This window comes from Rattus norvegicus, chromosome 1 (genome assembly GCF_021556685.1).
Source record: "Rattus norvegicus strain SHRSP/BbbUtx chromosome 1, alternate assembly SHRSP_T2T, whole genome shotgun sequence".
Classification (NCBI taxonomy): domain Eukaryota; kingdom Metazoa; phylum Chordata; class Mammalia; order Rodentia; family Muridae; genus Rattus; species Rattus norvegicus.
Window position 1 is genome coordinate 130,435,001 of NC_141534.1, and position 19,495 is coordinate 130,454,495.

General features: G+C 41.8%; 1 protein-coding gene across 5 annotated transcripts in view; it reads left to right on the forward strand.

Moving 5' to 3' along the window:
* Mtmr10 (myotubularin related protein 10) overlaps positions 1 to 19,495 on the forward strand; it is a 51,595-nt gene that overhangs the window by 9,976 nt on the left and 22,124 nt on the right. For 3 of the 5 annotated variants that reach the window (XM_087563800.1, NM_001100846.1, XM_087563811.1), the window contains 5 exon segments: positions 1,168 to 1,304; positions 3,340 to 3,412; positions 3,998 to 4,140; positions 11,385 to 11,475; positions 17,064 to 17,244. In XM_087563800.1, coding sequence (XP_087419926.1) covers positions 1,293 to 1,304; positions 3,340 to 3,412; positions 3,998 to 4,140; positions 11,385 to 11,475; positions 17,064 to 17,244 — 500 coding nt within the window. In that variant the 5' untranslated portion in view covers positions 1,168 to 1,292. 5 annotated transcript variants of the gene reach the window in all.

Here is a 19,495-nt window from a genome sequence, read left to right on the forward strand (position 1 = left end):
TGTATAGTGCTGTGATTGGGAGGGTTAATCTAGGCAGGGAGATTTATTTTAAGGCATTCTTTAGCACAGTCACTGTCTGAAAGACTCTTCCAAGACAGGAGTGTGTTCAGAGACCCATAGATGGAAGCACTGTGGTATACAAAAGGGGTTCATAGAAGGCCATTGTGGCCGCAGCGGGAGGGTGAGGAAGACAGCTGAGCAGGACTTGGCATTCAGGGCTTAAGCCATGTGAAAGAAGCTTGTATTCAGGGTGGAAATTTTCTCAAGTGATTTGAGCCAGGAATTTGACATGAGTGTATGAATTAAATCCTCAAGTAAATATTAGTGGCTGTTCTTAAAATTAGCCTTATGAATTTTTAAGAGCTTTGAGTAAAATTTATTGTTAACACAATTTGTTGTTAACATTTTTGTTGGAGAGGGCTGTTTTGAGACTAAAGCTCCATTCTTCATGAATGAGGTGTTTGGGGATTGTCAGGAAACAGGTTCTGGGCATCACTATGAGAACGGATTTCTGATAAGAGAAAGTGCAAAGCAGATTGTATCCTGGCTTTCTGCTAGTGACCAAAGAGGCTGAGAGCTTAAAACGTGCCTTGTCTAATTGTGTTGTAAATCTTAAAATGATCATCACGTCCTAAATGCCCTTTGAGAAATTACTCCTTTCCAAGGCATGTGAGAGCTCTTGCTGGGGTTTCTAATATTTGTTTTTCCAGTCTTTCCTTTTAACTCAAGCTGGATTTTGAAGTTGTATTGTTTACTCTGTACAGTTTGAGCGCAAAGGTCTCGTGAAGTGTACTTTAGAGCAGATAAAACTGGGTGCTGGTTCTCATCCCTTAAAAAATGATCAAAGACATGAGTGTTAGTGGTGTCACATCTTAATAAACCCAGATATCCATCACAAATGTCTCAGGAATGCCTTGAGGCTAGCTAACTAGAGACAGCAGATCAGCTGAGGCCACCTTACTGGTTCTGTTGGCTCAGACCCCAAAGCTTTTTGGGCCTCATTCTGTACATACCCCAGTGCCGACCAATGCCAGCAGCCTGTGACAGCTCCTCTTCACAGTCATTCTTGCAGCCACCAGCAGCCATGAAGGCCTCCAACAAGGTCACAAAGGGGTTTGGGGATTGTCGTGTATTGTTTGGCTTACTGTGATTTTTTTTTCTTTTTAGGAGAAATTGTTGTAAATGAAGTCAATTTTGTGAGAAAATGCATTGCAACAGACACGAGCCAGTATGATTTATGGGGAAAGTTGATATGCAGTAACTTCAAAATTTCCTTTATTACAGATGACCCAATGCCATTACAGGTATTTACTATATACTGTTTAATTATGTTAGGGCTTTAACTGTAATTAGAATATACCATCATCTAAATAAAAGATCAAAAGTCCTGAATGTTGGAGACATACTTTATAAATAGTGGAGTTGATAGACTTATCTGTGTGGGTAGGCAAGGGGTGATGGATCTGGGAGGAGTTGAGGGAGGGAGGACTATGAACAAAATACATTCATAAAACCTTAAAGAACTAATACAAATAATTTAAAAATCAAAATTAGTGAAGGAGAATGTCACACCTTTGCTTGAGGAATAGAGAGAGTGGGTTTTGTGATCATTGGTTTGATCCTTTGGTGTAATCTTAGAGACTAGACTAGGGTCTTTCTACATACTCTGCTATTGGACTATATCTCCACTTTACAGAATCTCCCTGTACGGTTCAGGCTGCCTTTGAACTCTTGATCTTCCTGCCTCTGCTTCCCAAGTACATGATTATACCTCACATTAAACTTAGTGCGACTTTAAGTCACTTTGCTTTATTTACCCTCTGGGATTACTGGGTATGTCTTTTTCAATAGGGGAGGTTTTTTTCTCTTCATTTTTAGAAATGCATTTAAAAATATTCTCTTTGACTAATCATGAGAAAAACTTACTTATTTGGCATATGATATTATAAATGGTGAACATTTTACTGATTTATTTGTTTGCTTGTTTTTTTTAACTAATTAGCTCTTTTTTTCCAGAAATTTAAGTTCTACTTTCTAGTGTATAAGAGTGAAAAAATTGATAAAATGTCTAATAACCAAGCATTTCTTTGAGTGCTTTGTATGTATTTTATTTCATGTAGTTATTCACTAATTCTTCAATATTTTCTGTATATTCATCTATGTGTTAATCTCTTGAATTATATTTAGACTAAATTTAAGGCATTAACAATTTGTGGCATGCAGGGATACTAGCTTATCTAATGTGGATGTGAGTTTTCCCTTTGCTTTTGGCTTCATTGAAGAATCTCTGGCCACAGAATTCATTCAGTGAGCAGGGGAAACCTAGTCTTGGAGTAGCTTAAATCCAGGACCGGTGATGAACCAGAGCTGTACTGTCAACAGTTAAGGTTTCAGTTTGAAAATGGTCAGGAAGTATTTGCTAGGAGGAGTAAAACAGTGAGCTCCCACTCACTAAAGCCTTCTTTCCTGCTTTCTCTCTGCCCCCTTCTCACTTTCTCACAGGCTCTCATACACCCCAGGCTGTCTTCACACTCTGTGTAGTTGGAATGACCTTGAACTTCTGATCCCTTTGCCCCACCTCCTGAATCCTGGAATTACAGATGTGTTCCACTGTGCCAGAATATTATGTGTTGCTTAGAATAAAACCCAGGACTTCTACCTACAGTCCCAGCCCCAAAGCTTTTCCTAAGGCTATTGTCCTTGGAACACTGAGGCAGGAGAATCAGTTTTAAGGTGAACTGGAGCAAGATCCTATCTCAAGACAAAACAAATCTTTTTTTTTTTAAATAGTGGTCATTATGTTCTAGGAAATCATTTCCCACACTAACTCTGTATCATAAAAGTCAAATATGATTTTACTTTTTAAAATCTAATGACCTACGAGCCCCCTTCTTTCATTATTTTATGACAGATTCATCTAAAACTAGGTCTGCACTTGTTTGCCTATAAACTAATTACATCTCTCAGGTATTGTAGTAGCATTGTGGTATATATTTTAATTTCCTTCCTTAGATTGGAAGTGTGGGAGCTAGGTATGGTGATGTGTACCTATAATCCTAGCACTCAGGCAACTGAGGCTGAAGAGTTCTGAGGAGTTAAAAACCGTCCTGGGATGCCAGGTACAACCTGTCTCAACAATCACAGCACATACCTCTGTCTGCTTCCAGCTGACCTGTGCCGTCCACCTGTGCCACCCACCGGACACCTTTTCCTGTGGACGGTCCTTGCTGCCCAGGCAATGATATACTGAATTCCTTATCACATTAAACATAAGGCTTCTTATTCTCATTTTGATGTCATCGAGAAAAGAATTCATATGAATATCATTTTTTATTTCAGAAATTCCATTACAGAAACCTTCTCCTTGGAGAGCATGATGTCCCTTTGACTTGTATTGAACAGATTGTCACAGGTATGTAGTATTCTGCATGTGCTCTCTCTAAAAGTTGAAGCTGTGTGTGATAGCTACGCATATAGGATAGCCTTAGCTACTTGGGAAGCTGAGGCAGAAGATCACTTGAGTTCCAAGGCTCAAGGCTAGCCTGGGAAGCATAGTGAGATAATTTCATAAAATGGAACGGGTCTCTAAAAGTTGATTGAAATCCAAAAGTATTCCTTAAAGAGCCATAGTCTCAAATATTTGAGTTGGAGTTTTATTTCTAAAGATGTATTTTTATATATAGTCCTTTTTAAGTCCCAAGAACTCAACTTAGAAGTCAAGAAATTCTTGTAAAATGGAGATAGTTTTTTAAGTTTATAAATTGTTCTCTTTTTAGTTAAAAATTAAATCATTAACTATCTCAACCTAAAGACTCTAAAATATCTCCAATATCAAAGTTAGAGCCAGCTTCCCAAAGTTCTAGGAGCCACAGGCGGCTGTGAAAAGGCAGGAGCCCAGCAATGGGGTCTGCTCCAGCAGCCATGGTTCAGTACTCATCTCTGCTGGGAAGCTGCTAAAAATGCTAACAAGAACCTTGTCACTTTACTTCTTCTTCAGTGAATGACCACAAGAGGAAACAGAAAGTCCTAGGTCCCAACCAGAAGCTGAAATTCAATCCAACAGAATTAATTATTTATTGTAAAGATTTCCGAATTGTCAGATTTCGCTTTGATGAGTCGGGTCCTGAAAGTGCTAAGAAGGTAATGCTGTTAAGCTTTATCGAATTCTATACTTTGCCATTTTTAGTCAGTGATAGTTTAATATAAATATTTTTCATTTCATGTATTTGTTGTGAATATACATACATGTGAACATGTGGCTGTCAGAGGGCCAATTACTGTAGATGGGCTTTCTTTTTACCACGTGAGTCCTAAGGATAGAACTCAAGTTGAGCGAAGCTAGAAGCATCCTTACCTGCTGAAGCCTCTCCCAGCCCTGCGTGCATTTCTTAACTGCTTAGGCTTTTTCATAGGGAGAGCTATCATTAGCTATCTCTTCAAGTAAAACTGAAGTCAAACATATTAAAGGGACTATTTTCCTGTATAAGTTCATAGCTACTTTAATCTGGGTACTCTTCTTATCAGCTGTTAAAATATTAGAGACTCATATAGACATGAGTATATTTTCTCCTTTATGACCAGCCAAGTCCTTTCTTAAAAAAAAAATTGAAAAGTTGGAGATCTACTATCATTGCAATTAGTGAGGCTTTTATTTTAGGTTTAGAGAATTTTGTGAACAGAGTAAAAAGCAGACTACATAAGAATTGTGTAAATAGGTAGCTATAGGAGGGGCTAATGGTTATTAGTGCTTTAAAGAAACCTTAATGAATTAATTTGAAATAAGTGCTGAAGGGGCAGCTCAAAGCCAGATACTTTTTAATTGATGAATTTCCCCTTGATTTCTGGGGGATGTTTCATATTTATTCATGGAGTAAAAGTCCAGAGCGGAAACCATTTCTTTGCTTCCTTGTTTTAGCTTTGCCAGTAGAATGAAGCTGGTAGACCACCTGCCCCTCTGTTTAGTCTGATGCAGAAGACATAGAAAGCTAAGAAAATCCCTCTGCAGCAGGAACAGAGCAGCAGTGTCCTTCCTGATTGACGAGGACTGAAGCTAGCTTACCATGGGTGCATCTGTTTTCCACGTTCAGTAGAAAGCAGGAAAACTCCTGTTGTTGCCAGTGAAGGCTGTCAGAAATATCTCAAGGCAGCTGGCTGCCTTCTTCATAGCCTTTGATGAGGAGATGGTAGATTTGTGGAATGCAGGCATGAGCTTGCTAAGAATGGCTGGATGACTGCTGGTACTATGACCTAAGTGACAGCAGTGGGTCTGAGCATTGTTTTTATCCAGAGTCAGCATAGCCATCTATTATGATGGCTTGGTAACTTTAAGAGTCTTCTCCGTGGTTGGATTATGCTGTTTGTGACTTTGGCATTTTACATTCAGTGTGCCTGTTCTTATGTAGAAAGACTTTAGGACTGATTAAGTAGAACACTGCATGTAAAATATTTAGCCAAGTCACTTTCTCAACTTAAATACATGCTCACATTTTCATTGACCACAGAAGCTAGAAGCAATGAAAACTCCATCACCACAATGTGTACCTTGTTGAGAGTAGGATTACCACAGGACTCATGACGTCAAGTAGAGTGTTTCACCTAGAAATCCAGAGACATGGCCTAATTTTCTTTCAGAGAGTTTAAAGCACTCCCACTCTTAGAATTATTTGGGTTGTTCTAGAGTACCTGTTGGTTATGGTTTCTTATAGAGCACAGGATCACCAGTCCAGGATTACCCTAACCACAATGGACTGGGCCTTCCCCCATCAACCACTAATTAGGAAAGTACCCTATAGGCTTTCCTACAAGCTGATCTTATGAAAGTATTTTCTTAATTGAGGCTCTGTCCTCTCAGATGACTTTAGCTTGTGTCATTGACATAAAACTATCCAGCACTCTGTGTGTGTGTGTGTGTGTGTGTGTGTGTGTAGCTGGGGAGCGTGGGGGGTGGTGGGGGAGCAAATAGCTCCTTCACAGTGTGCTAGATTTTCAAGCTAGGAAAGAAGGGAAGGCTGTAGCTTGCTTCCCTAAAGCAAGTCCAGTCAAGATGGACAGGAATGGGTGAGTGTGAAGGGACAGTCACAGCATGAAAGATGCACTGTATCCATGGGCAGTCACTGGTGAACAAGCCGAGGAAGCGCTTCTAAGTTCAGGGTATCCATCCACCCAAAACAGTCCAGGACTTCATATGTCCTTTCTCAGTCTAGCTTCTAACAAAATCCTTTGCCAGTGTTGTTAAAAAAAAAAAAGTCTTACCTGAGGCTGGAGAGATAGATTCCTTGTCTGCTGTGCAGAGATGAGAGAAATGAAGGAAAGAAGGGAAGCAGGGGGTGGAGACAGAGGATTTAATCTGGTTTACATGTTCTGAATATAGAGTTGTGTGGGTATCAGAGCTTACTAGGTTTTTAAATTTTACTTTTATGTGTAGAGTGTTTTTCCTGCATATTTGTCTGTGTACTACATGTGTTCCTGGTACCTCAGAGGGTGGAAGAGAGCGTTGGACCCTGAAACTGGAGTTACAGATGGTTGTGAACTGCCATGTGGTGAATGGAATCAAACCTGGGTCCTCTGCAAGAGCAGCCAGTGCTTTTCACCACTGAGCCATCTCTCCAGCCCTTGTTTTTTAATCTCAAGTGAAGGAAAATGTCAAATTATATATCATCAAACTCTTCTTTGGATAGACCCTCACCAAACATCATTGTTTCCCATGAGAGCACAAGGATAGGAAAGATGAATAGAAGTATGATACAGTTGCACAAACTAACCTAATTTAGTCATGATACAATTGACAGAGCCAGTTAGACAGCCAGCCAGTTTGTGGGTCAATTCAGAGGAAGCGGACACCATGGCATATACCTGTAGTCCCAGTTACTTGGTAGCATGAAGCCAGTTGCTCTTCAGTTCAAGGTCAGCCTATGTTACAAGCTGGCATCCTACCTCTGAAAAACAAGGAACCCTGCATTTTTCACCTGGGCATGACTGTGTGTATGCACTGTCCCAATGACAGGCTGAAGCAGGATTACCTGACCACAGCCAGAGTTCAGGGCTAGGTAAGCAGTGCAGCGATACCGTCTCTAAAGTCAGAATGCAGTGAGCGTCACTGGGGAAGTGAAGGCTCAGGTTATTTGCCTCCTGGAATCTTTAACGTTGAGTTCCCTATGGGAATGCTTTGGCTTTTGTTAAGTTCTTTTAACGGGATCAGATGCACACTGGCATTCTGTGATACGAGAACCACGGATTATTTCTGAAACACTGAAAGTGTTTCTGCTTTTTGTTTGAAATGAGAAGGCTCAGAATATTGACTCACTGGTTCACGTTTTGTAAAAAGTTGCTCTAATACTGGCTGACTGTCTAACTGGCTCTGTCAATTGTATCATGACTAAATTAGGTTAGTTTGTGCAATTATATCATAGTTCTATTCATCTTTCCTATCCTTGTGCTCTCATGGGAAATAATGATGTTTGGTGAAGGTCTATTCAAAGAAAGGAGTGTGATGATATATAATTTGACATTTTCCTCATAGCAGCTTTGAACCACCATTTCCTTTGAATATAAGTTTGCTCAAAACTGAGGTATAAAAAAAGGGATTTTTAATTAAAATATCTAAGATTATCTTTAATGATTTATAACTTTAAAAATACATAGATAAATGGATGAATGGTAATTGAGTTAAATATCTAATGTCTCTATTTTATTCTCAGTTGCAAATTAATTTCGTTCATCTAGTTAAAGAGAGGGGCTGGAGAGATGGCTCAGCAGTTAAAATGTCCCTCTGCCCTCACAGAGTGCCTGAGTTCACCTCTGAGGACCATGAGGCAAGCTCCTAACTCTATAACACCAGCTCTAGAGGATCTCATGCTGTCCTCTGGTCTGTGTGAGCATGGCAGGCGCATACGCACACATGCAATTAACAAACAAACAAAAACAGCAAAGGGGGAACAGCGTTGGAGAGCCAGCCAGCATAGTCCTGTACAGCAGCATTTAGAAGGCTGAGACAGAAAAGTACTTAATCTAAAGGCAACCTGAGCTACATAATGAACTCTTTAAAACCAAAAATCAAAACAAAAGACTACAGCGGTCAGTATTGCTCTTTGTTTGTGTAGGCCAAAGGTCAACCTTAGGAGCCAACTCCTTGTTTATGACACAGGCCTAGAGCTTGCCAAGTAGCAGACTAGGCTGGCTGGCCAGTGAGACTCAAGGGCTTGCCTGTCTTCCCTTCCCCACCTCTGTGACAAGTGGCCTCCTCTCTTGCTGTAGTTTGGGAGATCAAACCCTGGGCTTTATGTCTGAGCAGCAAGCATTGTGTGAACTAGCCTACTCCACTGGCCCAGGCTTCCCAAGTCAGTCTCACTCTGTAGCCTTGGTTGGCCTTAAAGTGGTAATGCTGTCTCAGTTTTCAAAATGCTGATGGGATTGCAGGTGTGAGGACACCTGACTGGCTGTCATTTTTGCCTGAAACCTGACACTCCTTGGCACTAAGCCACAGGAATATAGGGAGCTTAGTTTGTTTGCAAATGTGATAGGGCTGAAGGTTAATCATCTCCTACATTGATGTCTCCAGTGCTCTGCTTCAATTGAAGTCAACCATGGGGTTTTCCTTTAAAAAGTATTAATTAGGGAATATTTATATAAGAATAACTTTACATGCAAATGAGATCTTATGAGGCCTTTCAGAGTCCCTTACCAGTAGAAGCTAGGACTTCAGGCATAGGCTTTTAAACAGTGTGTTGGGAAAAGTGCCAAGTGACATACATCTGACGTCCTCTCTTCTTTGCATCATGACTGTCCTCTAGATAGGCAAGTGTGCATATACCTGTGGCAGACAGTAATCTATGCCTGCTTGTCATCACGCTTCTCAACTGCAAACCCACTTTGGCCTTATCAGAAAAGCAGCTGTCATGGAAGTCTCTGAGCCGATTTTCAACTTCACAATATTATTTATTGTCTTTAAGTGTGCATGCTACATGACAAACCTGCTTCCTAAGCTAGTGTGCCACTGGATAACTCAAAGGAGCCTTAGAAACAGGCCATGCTGGCTTTTGCTTTGCACACAGGTTTTATGCTCTTGTGCTTCATAAACATTTGTTCCACCATTAGTGATCTGTGAATTTGTTCTGTGTATTGGGCATATGCAGCTTTCTAATTTTTTTTAGAACAAACAGGAGACTAGTTAGTGGTGGGAGGGTGACCCCTTCATGGCTATCCCAGTCACTGATCTGTCTACTGTCATGTTCAGTGTTGTCATCACTAGACACAGTGCCTGTCTAGAAAGTCACAGGTGATGCTACAGCATGCACAAGTTTTGGCTTCTTGGGCTCCAACCAGGAAAGTATGGTAAGAATCATATTTACTAGACATGGCTGTTTATAAGTATGACCAGCTGAGAGGAGCAATGAGCATACAGAGGAGCGGACAGAATGATGCACACTGACCATAGGTGACTAAGGGAACCTTGAAGTTTTCTTGTGAAGACAGCTATGCAAATACATAGAAACCAAGTTTACTGAGCAAATTGCTAAGATAGCCAAATAATTAGCCAAAAACACATTTTAGAAGACAATACTTAAATATAAATTTCTAGAATTCAGAGAAGTCTATAGAGGCACCATAAGATACACCTGGCTGGTAAATAGAGCCATCACGAAAGCTTCATAGTGAGAAGTGCAGTAGGTTTGTATATGAAACTGGGTGCCCAGAGGACTGGGAAGGGAGGCAGACTCTGTCATGGGCATAGATGCAGAAGTTTTGCTGCTAGAAGTCCTTCAAGGAGGACTGTCTTAGTTTCTCCTCCTGTTGCTGAGATAAACTCCTGTGACCAAAGCAACTTAAGGGGGAAAGGGATTATTTGGCTCACAGTTCTGGGTCAGTCTGTCATGGCAGGAAAGTCAAGTTATCAGGAGCTGGAAGCAAGCATCAGGTGACATCCTACCATAGTAACAAGAGCAGAGAAGCCTGCTTCTGCACCTGCACAGTTCCAGGACCCCTGCCTAGGGAGTGACTCTGCCACAGTTAGGATGGACCTTCCCACATCTGTTAGCCATCAGGGCATGTCTAGAGTCTCATCTCCTAGTTAATGACAGCTAACATGACACAACACAGGTCGATGGACAGAATAGGATTGCAAAGAGGAATGAAAATAGGTAGTAGGTAGTCTTATAAAATTCTAAGTGGGTCCTTACAGGATGCTCTGTGGTTAGCTACTAAGAAATCAAGGCAGGAAATGTTTTAGGGAGCTTTTCCTTTAGTTAAAAATCTAATGAGAAAGGGGTTGGGGATTTAGCTCAGCGGTAGAGCGCTCGCCTAGCGAGCGCAAGGCCCTGGGTTCGGTCCCCAGCTCCAGAAAAAAAAAAAAATCTAATGATAAATTCTGTCTCCTTGGTTATATGATTTAATTTTTTATTACAGGAAATGTTATTATCTGGAAGATGCTTTAAAATACAGTTTAAGCAACAAGCTGACAGAAAAAAATGGTTAATAGAATTTGCACCAACTCATTCCAGACACCATTAATAAGAAAGGAGCTAACAGCTAACTTTCCTTGCTTGCTCATTGTCAAAAGTATATCATTCTAGTCTAGTGCTTCACATCTAAGTCAGAAACAACCACTTTAAGAAAGGCCATCTACCCTTCTTGCTCTGCACATGTCTCAAACTTCTTTTCCCTCTTTATTCACGTGGGAATGGCTTCTTTCTTAGTCTCATTCATGGCTTTTAAGCGTGGGGTACTGTCTTTCATTCTATCCAGTAGTTTTCAAGAATAATAGCACTTCTTGAGGCAAGGCACGCTCAGTTGTTAGTCCTTAAAACCGCACAGGTGTTTCCATCATTTCAGAGACTAGGAGAGCAAGGCTCTGCGAAAGGAGAGCGTTCACACAAGTCCTAGCAAGTGCTTACTAGAGCTATGACTTACACCGTGGTGTGCTGGTTGCTAGGCCATGCTTTTCCAGTCTCAATCCCTTCCACTTGAACGCTTTGTCACTGTGCTTCTCTGACAGCCGGTCTTTTATCTCTGTAGGTTTAGATGTTGCTAGCTTTAGGTTTTACAGTCCACTTGGGATTTGTTGTTGTCGAGTGGATGTGATGTTGCTGTCAGTTTGGAGAATGCTTCTTTAGCCTTCAAGTTTTAGTTACTGGGTAAAGTTATTCCACTTAAAATGGAGCTCAGCAAATACTGAATGCTTACCACATACCAGTTAAAGATTGTCTAGGGGACAGAACAATGAACGAGATACTTGGCTTAAGTAGCTCATTCATATTCTAGGTCAACAGAAAAGCATGTAAATAGTATCTGTCATTACTGCCCCTGGATGACTCTCCCAGTGACCAAGGCCTTATTGTACTTTAAGTAAGTTTGTTAAATTCAAATTCTAAATGTAGAATTTTTCCTAGGTATGCCTTGCAATAGCTCATTATTCCCAGCCAACAGACCTGCAGCTACTCTTTGCATTTGAATATGTTGGGAAAAAATACCACAATTCAGGTAAATATGAAAATACTAAGTATTGTGATTAACTTTACATGTGTCCATTTTATTCCTGTATTTGTTAGTGTTTTCGTGAGTGTAGATTTATTACATTGTAGCTGCTGAGAAATAAACGCAGTGCATAAAAGAGCCGTTCTCAGTGTTTGTTGAGGAATGATCAGGCAGCGTGAGCACCAGTTTGCAGGAGTGGAAGCACCTATTTTACCTGAAGGCAATTTGTGTTTTATGCTCAATATTTCTGCTATTTTTATTCCATAGCTTGAATTTTAAAACTGGCAGAAAACCCAAAGATAGTTGAAAACCACACAATTTCTGGCAAATATGATTTTTTATAAAAAAGCTAAAATAGTTAAACCCTTTTAGAGAATGTTAAGATTTCCAAAATTCTGACTTTCTGTTCTGAGTAAGACCAATGGAAGGAAGATGAGCAAAAACTAGATGCATTCTGAGGTAACTGGGCACTTCTGGGGTAACTGGGCACTTCTGAGGTAACTGGGCACTTCTGAGGCAACGAAATGGTTTTCTCCACATATCTGTGTTAGCCATGACATTATCAAGAAAATTAGATTGAGTCATGTAATTACATTTTTAAATAGTATTTCTAAATAATATAATTCCTAGAGATGCGGCATCTCCTGTTAGTCCCCTGGTAGGTTAGTGACTGCACAGTGACAGCTGCCTGAAGCACACATTCCACCAGTGTTCAAGAAAGAAAATTAATCAAAGGTCTTTTTACCCCAACATGGCCTAGATCAATGGTTCTCAACCTGTGGTCTGCAACCCCAGTGGCAAACTTCTACCTCCAAAATTATTTATATTCATAACAGTAGTGAATTTCAGTTATGAAGTGGCAATGAAAATAGTTTTATGGTTTGGGGTCACCACAACATGAGGAATTGTATTAATGGGTCACAGTATTAGGAAGGTTAAGAACCACTGGTCTGGGGTTTATAGATTATTAATTGTACTGAACTTTTGTATCTCTTACCTCATAATACATGGTAGTGATTTAAATAGCTTACGATGCAGGCATTTTGCAGATTCACTGTGGTGGTGTTGCATTGAAACGTGGTGTTAGCACTTGGGACACAGATGCTTCAAGTACATCTTCATCACTTGTCACACTCTAGGGGGACACATGAAATAATGTCTCTGAACAGCTTTCATTTTGTGCTTCACAGAAACCAGATACCACAGCATTTGTGGCTTAATTTGTCTTATCCATATGTATAGGAATTATAGCTTAGGCTTGAACAACAGTTATTTTTTGAAGTTGATATTTTATGTAAATTCACTTCCTATCTAAAAACCAAACATAAGTCCTTGACAGTCAGCCCCGGAGCAGTAATCACCAAGCTCTTTATAAGTAGGCTGTGCCACAAACAAACTGAAGCAGGCTTTCAAGACTGACTGTGGAAAGCTCCACACTAGCTGCTCTTTTGAAACAGCCTACTTCTTCACACTACTTTTCTGATAGCAATGATTCGGTGGCTAGGTTATAACTTTTATAAAAACATGACAGCTTGGGCTGGCTGTCCAGGTACAGCCATGCAGTTGGTAACCCGGTGCCTGCCGAAGTTACTTTTGAGTCCTACCTCCTTCATTTCTTGTGGACATCTCCAGTCTATAAAATTTGATGTGCTTCATGTTTTCTTATATAAACTAGTCCCTCTTATTTTCTTGTAACTGGCTGATTGATAATTACTTAAATTATTCAGGTGTACTTTTTAATAGTTCATCCTTTCTAACTTCTCCTTCAGCAAATCCTTCCTAAGCACAGTTCTGGCCACAGTGTTACTCAGCTTCCTCCGAGGGTAACACGCTTTAATATCCTTCCGTGCTGTTACAGAAGCATAAACTGCATCCCTAAGATCAAAGAAGCCTGAAATTTGCATACACTGCAGTCACAGTTCACTAATTTGTGAGTGAAAGAGGCTCAGTTACCCTCTGGATGGCACCTTGACTCATTGGCTGGACTAAAGAAGCCCCTTTTTCAGGCAGGTAGGTGACAAAGGTGTTTCCATCAATAGGATCTGAAGTTGAGGTTGTCCCCTGCAATTATCTGGAGAAGAGTCTCCTACTGTCTTAGGTAGTGAGGTTTTCTTTATGTCCAGCATCAGATGACTAAGAACCATTTCTGAAAGGATCAGTAGCCATCCATACACTCACTTCAGCGAGTGGCCTGAGGCACAGGGCAGGGCAGCGCCAGGCTTCAGAGCCGTTACTGTGCACAAGCACTGCAGCATGCTAGCGCGAGGAGAGCACGGTTCTGCCTCCTCTTATTTTCACAGAAGCTGAGGGCTCTGCATCATCAGTCAGATTGTCGTTAGGCAGATAGTGCTCTAGGAAGTGCAGATTCACCCTTGTTCCAAAGCTGTCTAGATGTCCAATTTTGCTTCTGGGCCAGAAGCCTTGAAGACCTGAAGTGAAGTGCGCCTCCGTGTCAGCACCCTTCCATTCCAACAGACAGCTGAGCATGTCCTGCACTCCAAAGCTGCCCCATTAAAACGTGCGCACCTTTAGTAATGAAATCTATCACCTCTAGGAGTAGCATTTTAGCATTTTTTTAAATGCTTATTTGAAAAATATGCAGTATGCAACTATTTAAAACAGTGCAGGAATTGTCAGTTTGTTACTTGGTAACTAGAGGTCTCCATGTGACTATAGATGATGTGATCAATCTTTTCTCTTGAATGCTAGCTGCCAAAGCAGCAGACTCACTGGAGGAGCCTCTAGAAACAGAGCCAGGTTGGCTGCCTCACAGGCTCTCAGGGTCAGAGCCTTCCGCTAAGAACAGCCTCAGTATTCTGAGTTACCTTCTCTCTTCTTTGTGACTTCTAATTCCCACTGTCCATCACACTGGTAGGCTTTCTTTTCATATACTCTTCGTTTTTACTATCATTCTTGTTACATAAGGTGAGACTGAGTGCCAGTGGGGTCAATTACATACAAGCTCTAAAATAATGTCATCATTCTAGGCTAGATTTCTAAAATACCGTAGAAAATGCCAGCATCAAGAATGCCTAGTGCCTAGGTTCATTTAGTCTGTTGAAGAGCTGTGTTGTAAAACCTCACTCAGGTAGCCATCAGGAACTCCAGGTCTAAAATGACTCTCTTGGACCAGCTTGCTGCTGTGATCACATGGACAGAGCAGGCCCATTGGGCTTTTTAGGAAGCAGTAGAATCTGCAGTCTGTGCCACCCTATTATTATCACCCACTGCACAATGAACTCTCCCCAGAGGAGACTCAGAGCTAATGACAGTGCAGTTCCAGCTGTTGGGAAACCTGCAAGATAGCACAGACACATAGGATCCCAAAGAGCTGTCACTTTATGTACACAACAGCCTGTATACTCATAAATAGACCTAAAGAACTAACCTCATAAACCATAGAGCATCTTCAGTGTGGTCTCAGGAGTTCAGAAAGCTAAACAAGAGCTCAGCTGGAGATTTGCTGCTGAAGTTCTCCCCCACCCTATCCCAGATGAGTGTGCCTATATCTCTGTTTTGGTTTGTGGTGGCTGCCCTGGTAAGTGGCCAAAGTCTGTGCTACAGTGCTAAGAAACAGCAGAGCTGGAAGGTCAGCACCACCTCTGTCCTTGGTTTTAACATTAATGCTGTTTGCTGCAGGTTCTGGCTAAACTTGTTAACTCCTTATCAAGATGGAAAAGACATCTTTTAAAAAAATGGACCCTAACAAAAGATTTTCTGTACTTACTGAACTGGCATATGGATTTCCCCTTTACATTTAGTAATATAAGTTGCTTAGTTCTCTAGAATACTAGATTAGACACCTGAAAAGCCTGTGAGTCAGCCAGCACAGTCTCTCTGCGATATGTGTGTTCCATACAGAAAGTGCTGCCGTGGGGTGGAGTGCGAGGATGCAGGCTGGTTAGCATTATCGGCTTTGCCACATCCTTGAGGTCAGACTCACCAGCTCAAAAAGGGAGCCATGGAGGGGTAAGAGCCAGGCTTCCTAACAGCACACCAGACCCTGGTGCTCTAGACTCGTGCAGTCAGGTGGTGGAAGTGTCCCTTCTTCTACAGGGCCCTGTAGGGTACCCACCAGCTCCGCGTGGCGATGATTAGCATTAGTTTTTATTTCATTTTCACTTTTGTTTAAATTTAAATGGACACTGTGACTGGTGAATGACTCCATTCTCAGGTAGCACAGATCTAAAATCTAGGCCTCATAGAATCTATAGCTACTCTTCCACCATGTCTGGCTTTCCTGCTCTAATTATGTGGATTTCCAGAAGCCCTATCACTGTCCCAGTCTCGCTTGTCATGTCCACCTCCTCCTTACCTGGCCACTCTTGCTGTTTCCCTCAGGATTCTGTTCAGATGCTGACAAGGCAGGACAGCTTTCTTGGTCATCCTTTCTGCATCTTTATTGCACAGAGGTACTCAGTGCTTATAAGTTCTGTTTCCACCCCCTACTGTCTTGCTGCTGCTTTCAGAATAATAGCAGAACGTTTACCTTTCTGCTCTCGGGACTTAGTTTATCATAAGTTCTTCAGAAATGTCTGTCTCCTACCAAGAGTTACTAATTAGTCACTGAGAATGAGGCATAGCATTTTCCTGTGGTAATTAGGCATCTGCATGGCTACAGGAAAGAAAGCTGTAAACAGTGGTAAACTACAGCTATGTGATGGGTCTCTATGTTCCACAGAAGCCGTTTAGGTTTCTTTTGAAAAAGGAAGGTCAGGGTGAGACACCAATATCACAGAAGCTTTATTTTGTGGGAAAACACCATTGAGTGCTGTGTAGTACACATCTAGTGAGGACTGTCAGCTTAGGAGCTGCCACTTACACCTGTGGCAGTAAGACACTGGGCCAAGAGGGGCCATGCCATCACCCAAGGCATAGCAGGCTGGTTGGCACTGCTCCTCTCCTGCTGTTTTTCAGGTGCTCCAGGTTGTAGATATGTTCCTGCCTTTGGACACATGTTTTGCTAAGAAGTGAAGTCTAGACCTTTCCTCTTGACACATCCTGTGGGACAAAGCCGTAGCTTCTAGTGGTGCACAAGCAGCTCTGTCAGCCTCTCAGGTTGAATAATCATACAGAGCCAAGAATCATTTAGTGAGCAGATGAAATGATGCTAGAAAAATAAGATATTTTGAAAACTTGAAAACGGTTGGGTGAATCAGCGAACCCTGACTCCCTAGTGGAGAAAGTAAGCAGATGGCAGGTTTACCCCTCATTTTGGAGCAGTGAGACTATCAAGGTTCAGAAATTAGTTCCATAGATGGGTAGGAATGGGAGATAACTGAAAAGTAAGGGCGGTCGGTGGAGACAAACATGGGCAGCAGGCACTGCTCATGTGGAAGGAAGTGCCTAGTAGAGGAATGAACAGTGTGTGGCACAGCAGCCTCAGCAGCAAGTGGGATGGGAGGAAAGGCTTCAAAACAAGCGTGCAGGAGACAGAGCCAGTAGAAGAACAGGAGGTAAAACGTGGACAAAGACCAAGTGAATTTGTGATGCAGAAGGCCACACCTAAGGGTATACATGTGATTGGAGACAGCAAGCAAACACTGGGCGAGAAGGGACTAGTTCAACAAAGTAATAATACTGCCTTTCCACAGCCAACAAAGTTAATGGAGTATCCTCAGGAGGTGGAGGAGTATGGAGTGGAGCTGGCAGTCCCAGCAGCCAGAGGACGCCGCTGTTCGAAACTTACTCAGATTGGGACAGAGAGACCAAGAGGACAGGCGCTTCTGGGTGGAGAGTTTGTTCTATCAATGAAGGTTACATGATATCTACTTGGTAAGTCTTATTTTAACACACGCATCACACACACACACACACACACACACACACACACCTAGAAAAGACTTCTGTGAAGAATAATCCAACTCTACTTCCATTGATAAACTTGCCAGTTTTGGTTAATACCTATTTCAAATAAGGTTTAAAATAAAAATAATTAAAGTTAAGCCCTTTTTAATATAAGCACACCATCCATAGCAACTTAAAAAAATATCGACAGCAGCTCTTCATTAGTGTCAGTAGTTAGTGTTTGCAGTTTACTTACAACTGTCTTTTAAAGTTGTAAAGAAGGCTTTACTATGAGTTTGAGTGATGTGTCCTATTTTACCATACAATATCCTTGTCTCACCTCTATTATACTTACATTGTTGTTCTGTGGAGTTTCCCACATTCTGGTCTGACAGATTTTATTTCTGTGGTGTCCTTTAACATGTTCTTCTGCATCTTGAGGAGGAGTTGGATCAAGCCTAAGTGCTTTTGCAAGAATTCATCATGTGGTGCTCTGTCCTCTGGGCATCCCATCCAGTCTCTAGCCTGCTGTATGTCTCCCCCCTTAGTCACTGTGTCTCGGTGTGTTTACTTAGGTGCTGACTGACTGACAGACCTCAAGAGTCATCTGTCTGTTTAATCTGTCTAGTGTAGGGGTCATCTGTTTGTTTAATCTGTCTCGTGTAAATTTCCATTTTTTATATGGTTTCAGTGACACAAGTAGTTTCCATACCGTGAAGGATGTTTGCCTAAGTCTGTTATCTCATGAATGGTTACTGCTAGTTATATCCTAAGTCTGCCATCTGTCTACTTTCTGTCATACTTTACTCCTTCAGCTCCAAGTATCATGAACTATAGTTCAAATAAAAAAACAAGATAAATCAGTTTAGAATAGTGAGCTGGTGGCCTAGAATTTCTTAAAAGTGACTAGGAATTTTTATTTCTTTGGTTAACATAATTTAGTACTAATTTTTGAGAATGCCTTGAGACCACTGAAGTCTTCATAGGTTTATGATCAGCTTTCTTGGGGTTGAAATCGTGCTGCCATGTTACTGGTGAGTACTGTCCAGGGACTTCCTCAGTATACGTGTCTGGGAAGGGTACTTTGGATCATGTTTTCTTTCCTTTGGATTTCGCCTTTCACTCTTCCTGCATGTGCCATTGTATGTCCTGAGAAGCACATGGCAGGCACAGCCTGGCTGGCTAGGCCTGCCTCTGTCCGCCTGCTGGGCTGTGTGGAGGAAAGAAAAGGGGAGTGTGTTTCAAAGGGCAGTGAGCTTTCCCACAAGTAACTGTGGTCTGGTGAGTATCTGGGTGAAGAGGGCAGAAGAGGAAGACACGAGGGCTGTGAGCTTCTTTGTAGATTCACGAGCTGTCTTATTCCATTGCTGTGACGAGCCACCATGACCAAGCCAACTCTCACTGCAAGAGAAAGCATTTAATTGGGGCTGGCTTACAGTTCCAGAGGTTCAGTTTATCATCACAGTGGGGACCATGGCAGCATGTAGGCAGGCACAGGACAATAGCTGAGAGCTACATCCTGATCTGATGTAGAGAGAGCAGCACTGGTCGTAGTGTGGGCTTTTGAAACCTCAAAGCCCACGCCCCTGTGACAGACTTTCTCCAACAAAGCCACACCTCCTAATCCTTTTCAAATAGTGTCACTCCCTGATGACTAAACATTCACATATGGGTTTGTGGGGGCCATTCTTGTTCAAACCACCACACAGGGCTTTGGTTTTGTTTGCCTGTCATCTTTTCTCCCCACAGCCTATCAAGATGTGGATTTACACAGGAAGATGCTTCCTAGACAGTGTGTGTGTTTGATAATCATTCTAGGAAATACTTTAAATTGTTCTGTATTTTGCTCATGGTCAAAATTTAATTTTATGGGTACCGTGCACATCACACACATACACGGAGATGGACAGGATAATCAGTGCCTCCTTAGAGGGACTAACTCGGTGCCATCCAACTAAGTGGGGTGCACATTAAGTGGAGATAAATGTGATTCGTTCTGGATGAGGGCCATAGAACATATCACTGTGTCTCAAGTACGGGACTTTCTCTCCCTTTTAAAAAAGTCAGTTGTTGTGGGGTGTATGCGTCCACGTGGAGGCCAGCAACTTCCAGTACCATTCCTCAGACTTTGTACACCATTTATTTTGAGATGGGGTGTCTTGGTTGGTTGGCGAGACTGCCTGGCCAGTGAGCTCCGGAACCCACCTGCCTCTGGCTCCCCAGCCCTGGGATCATAAGT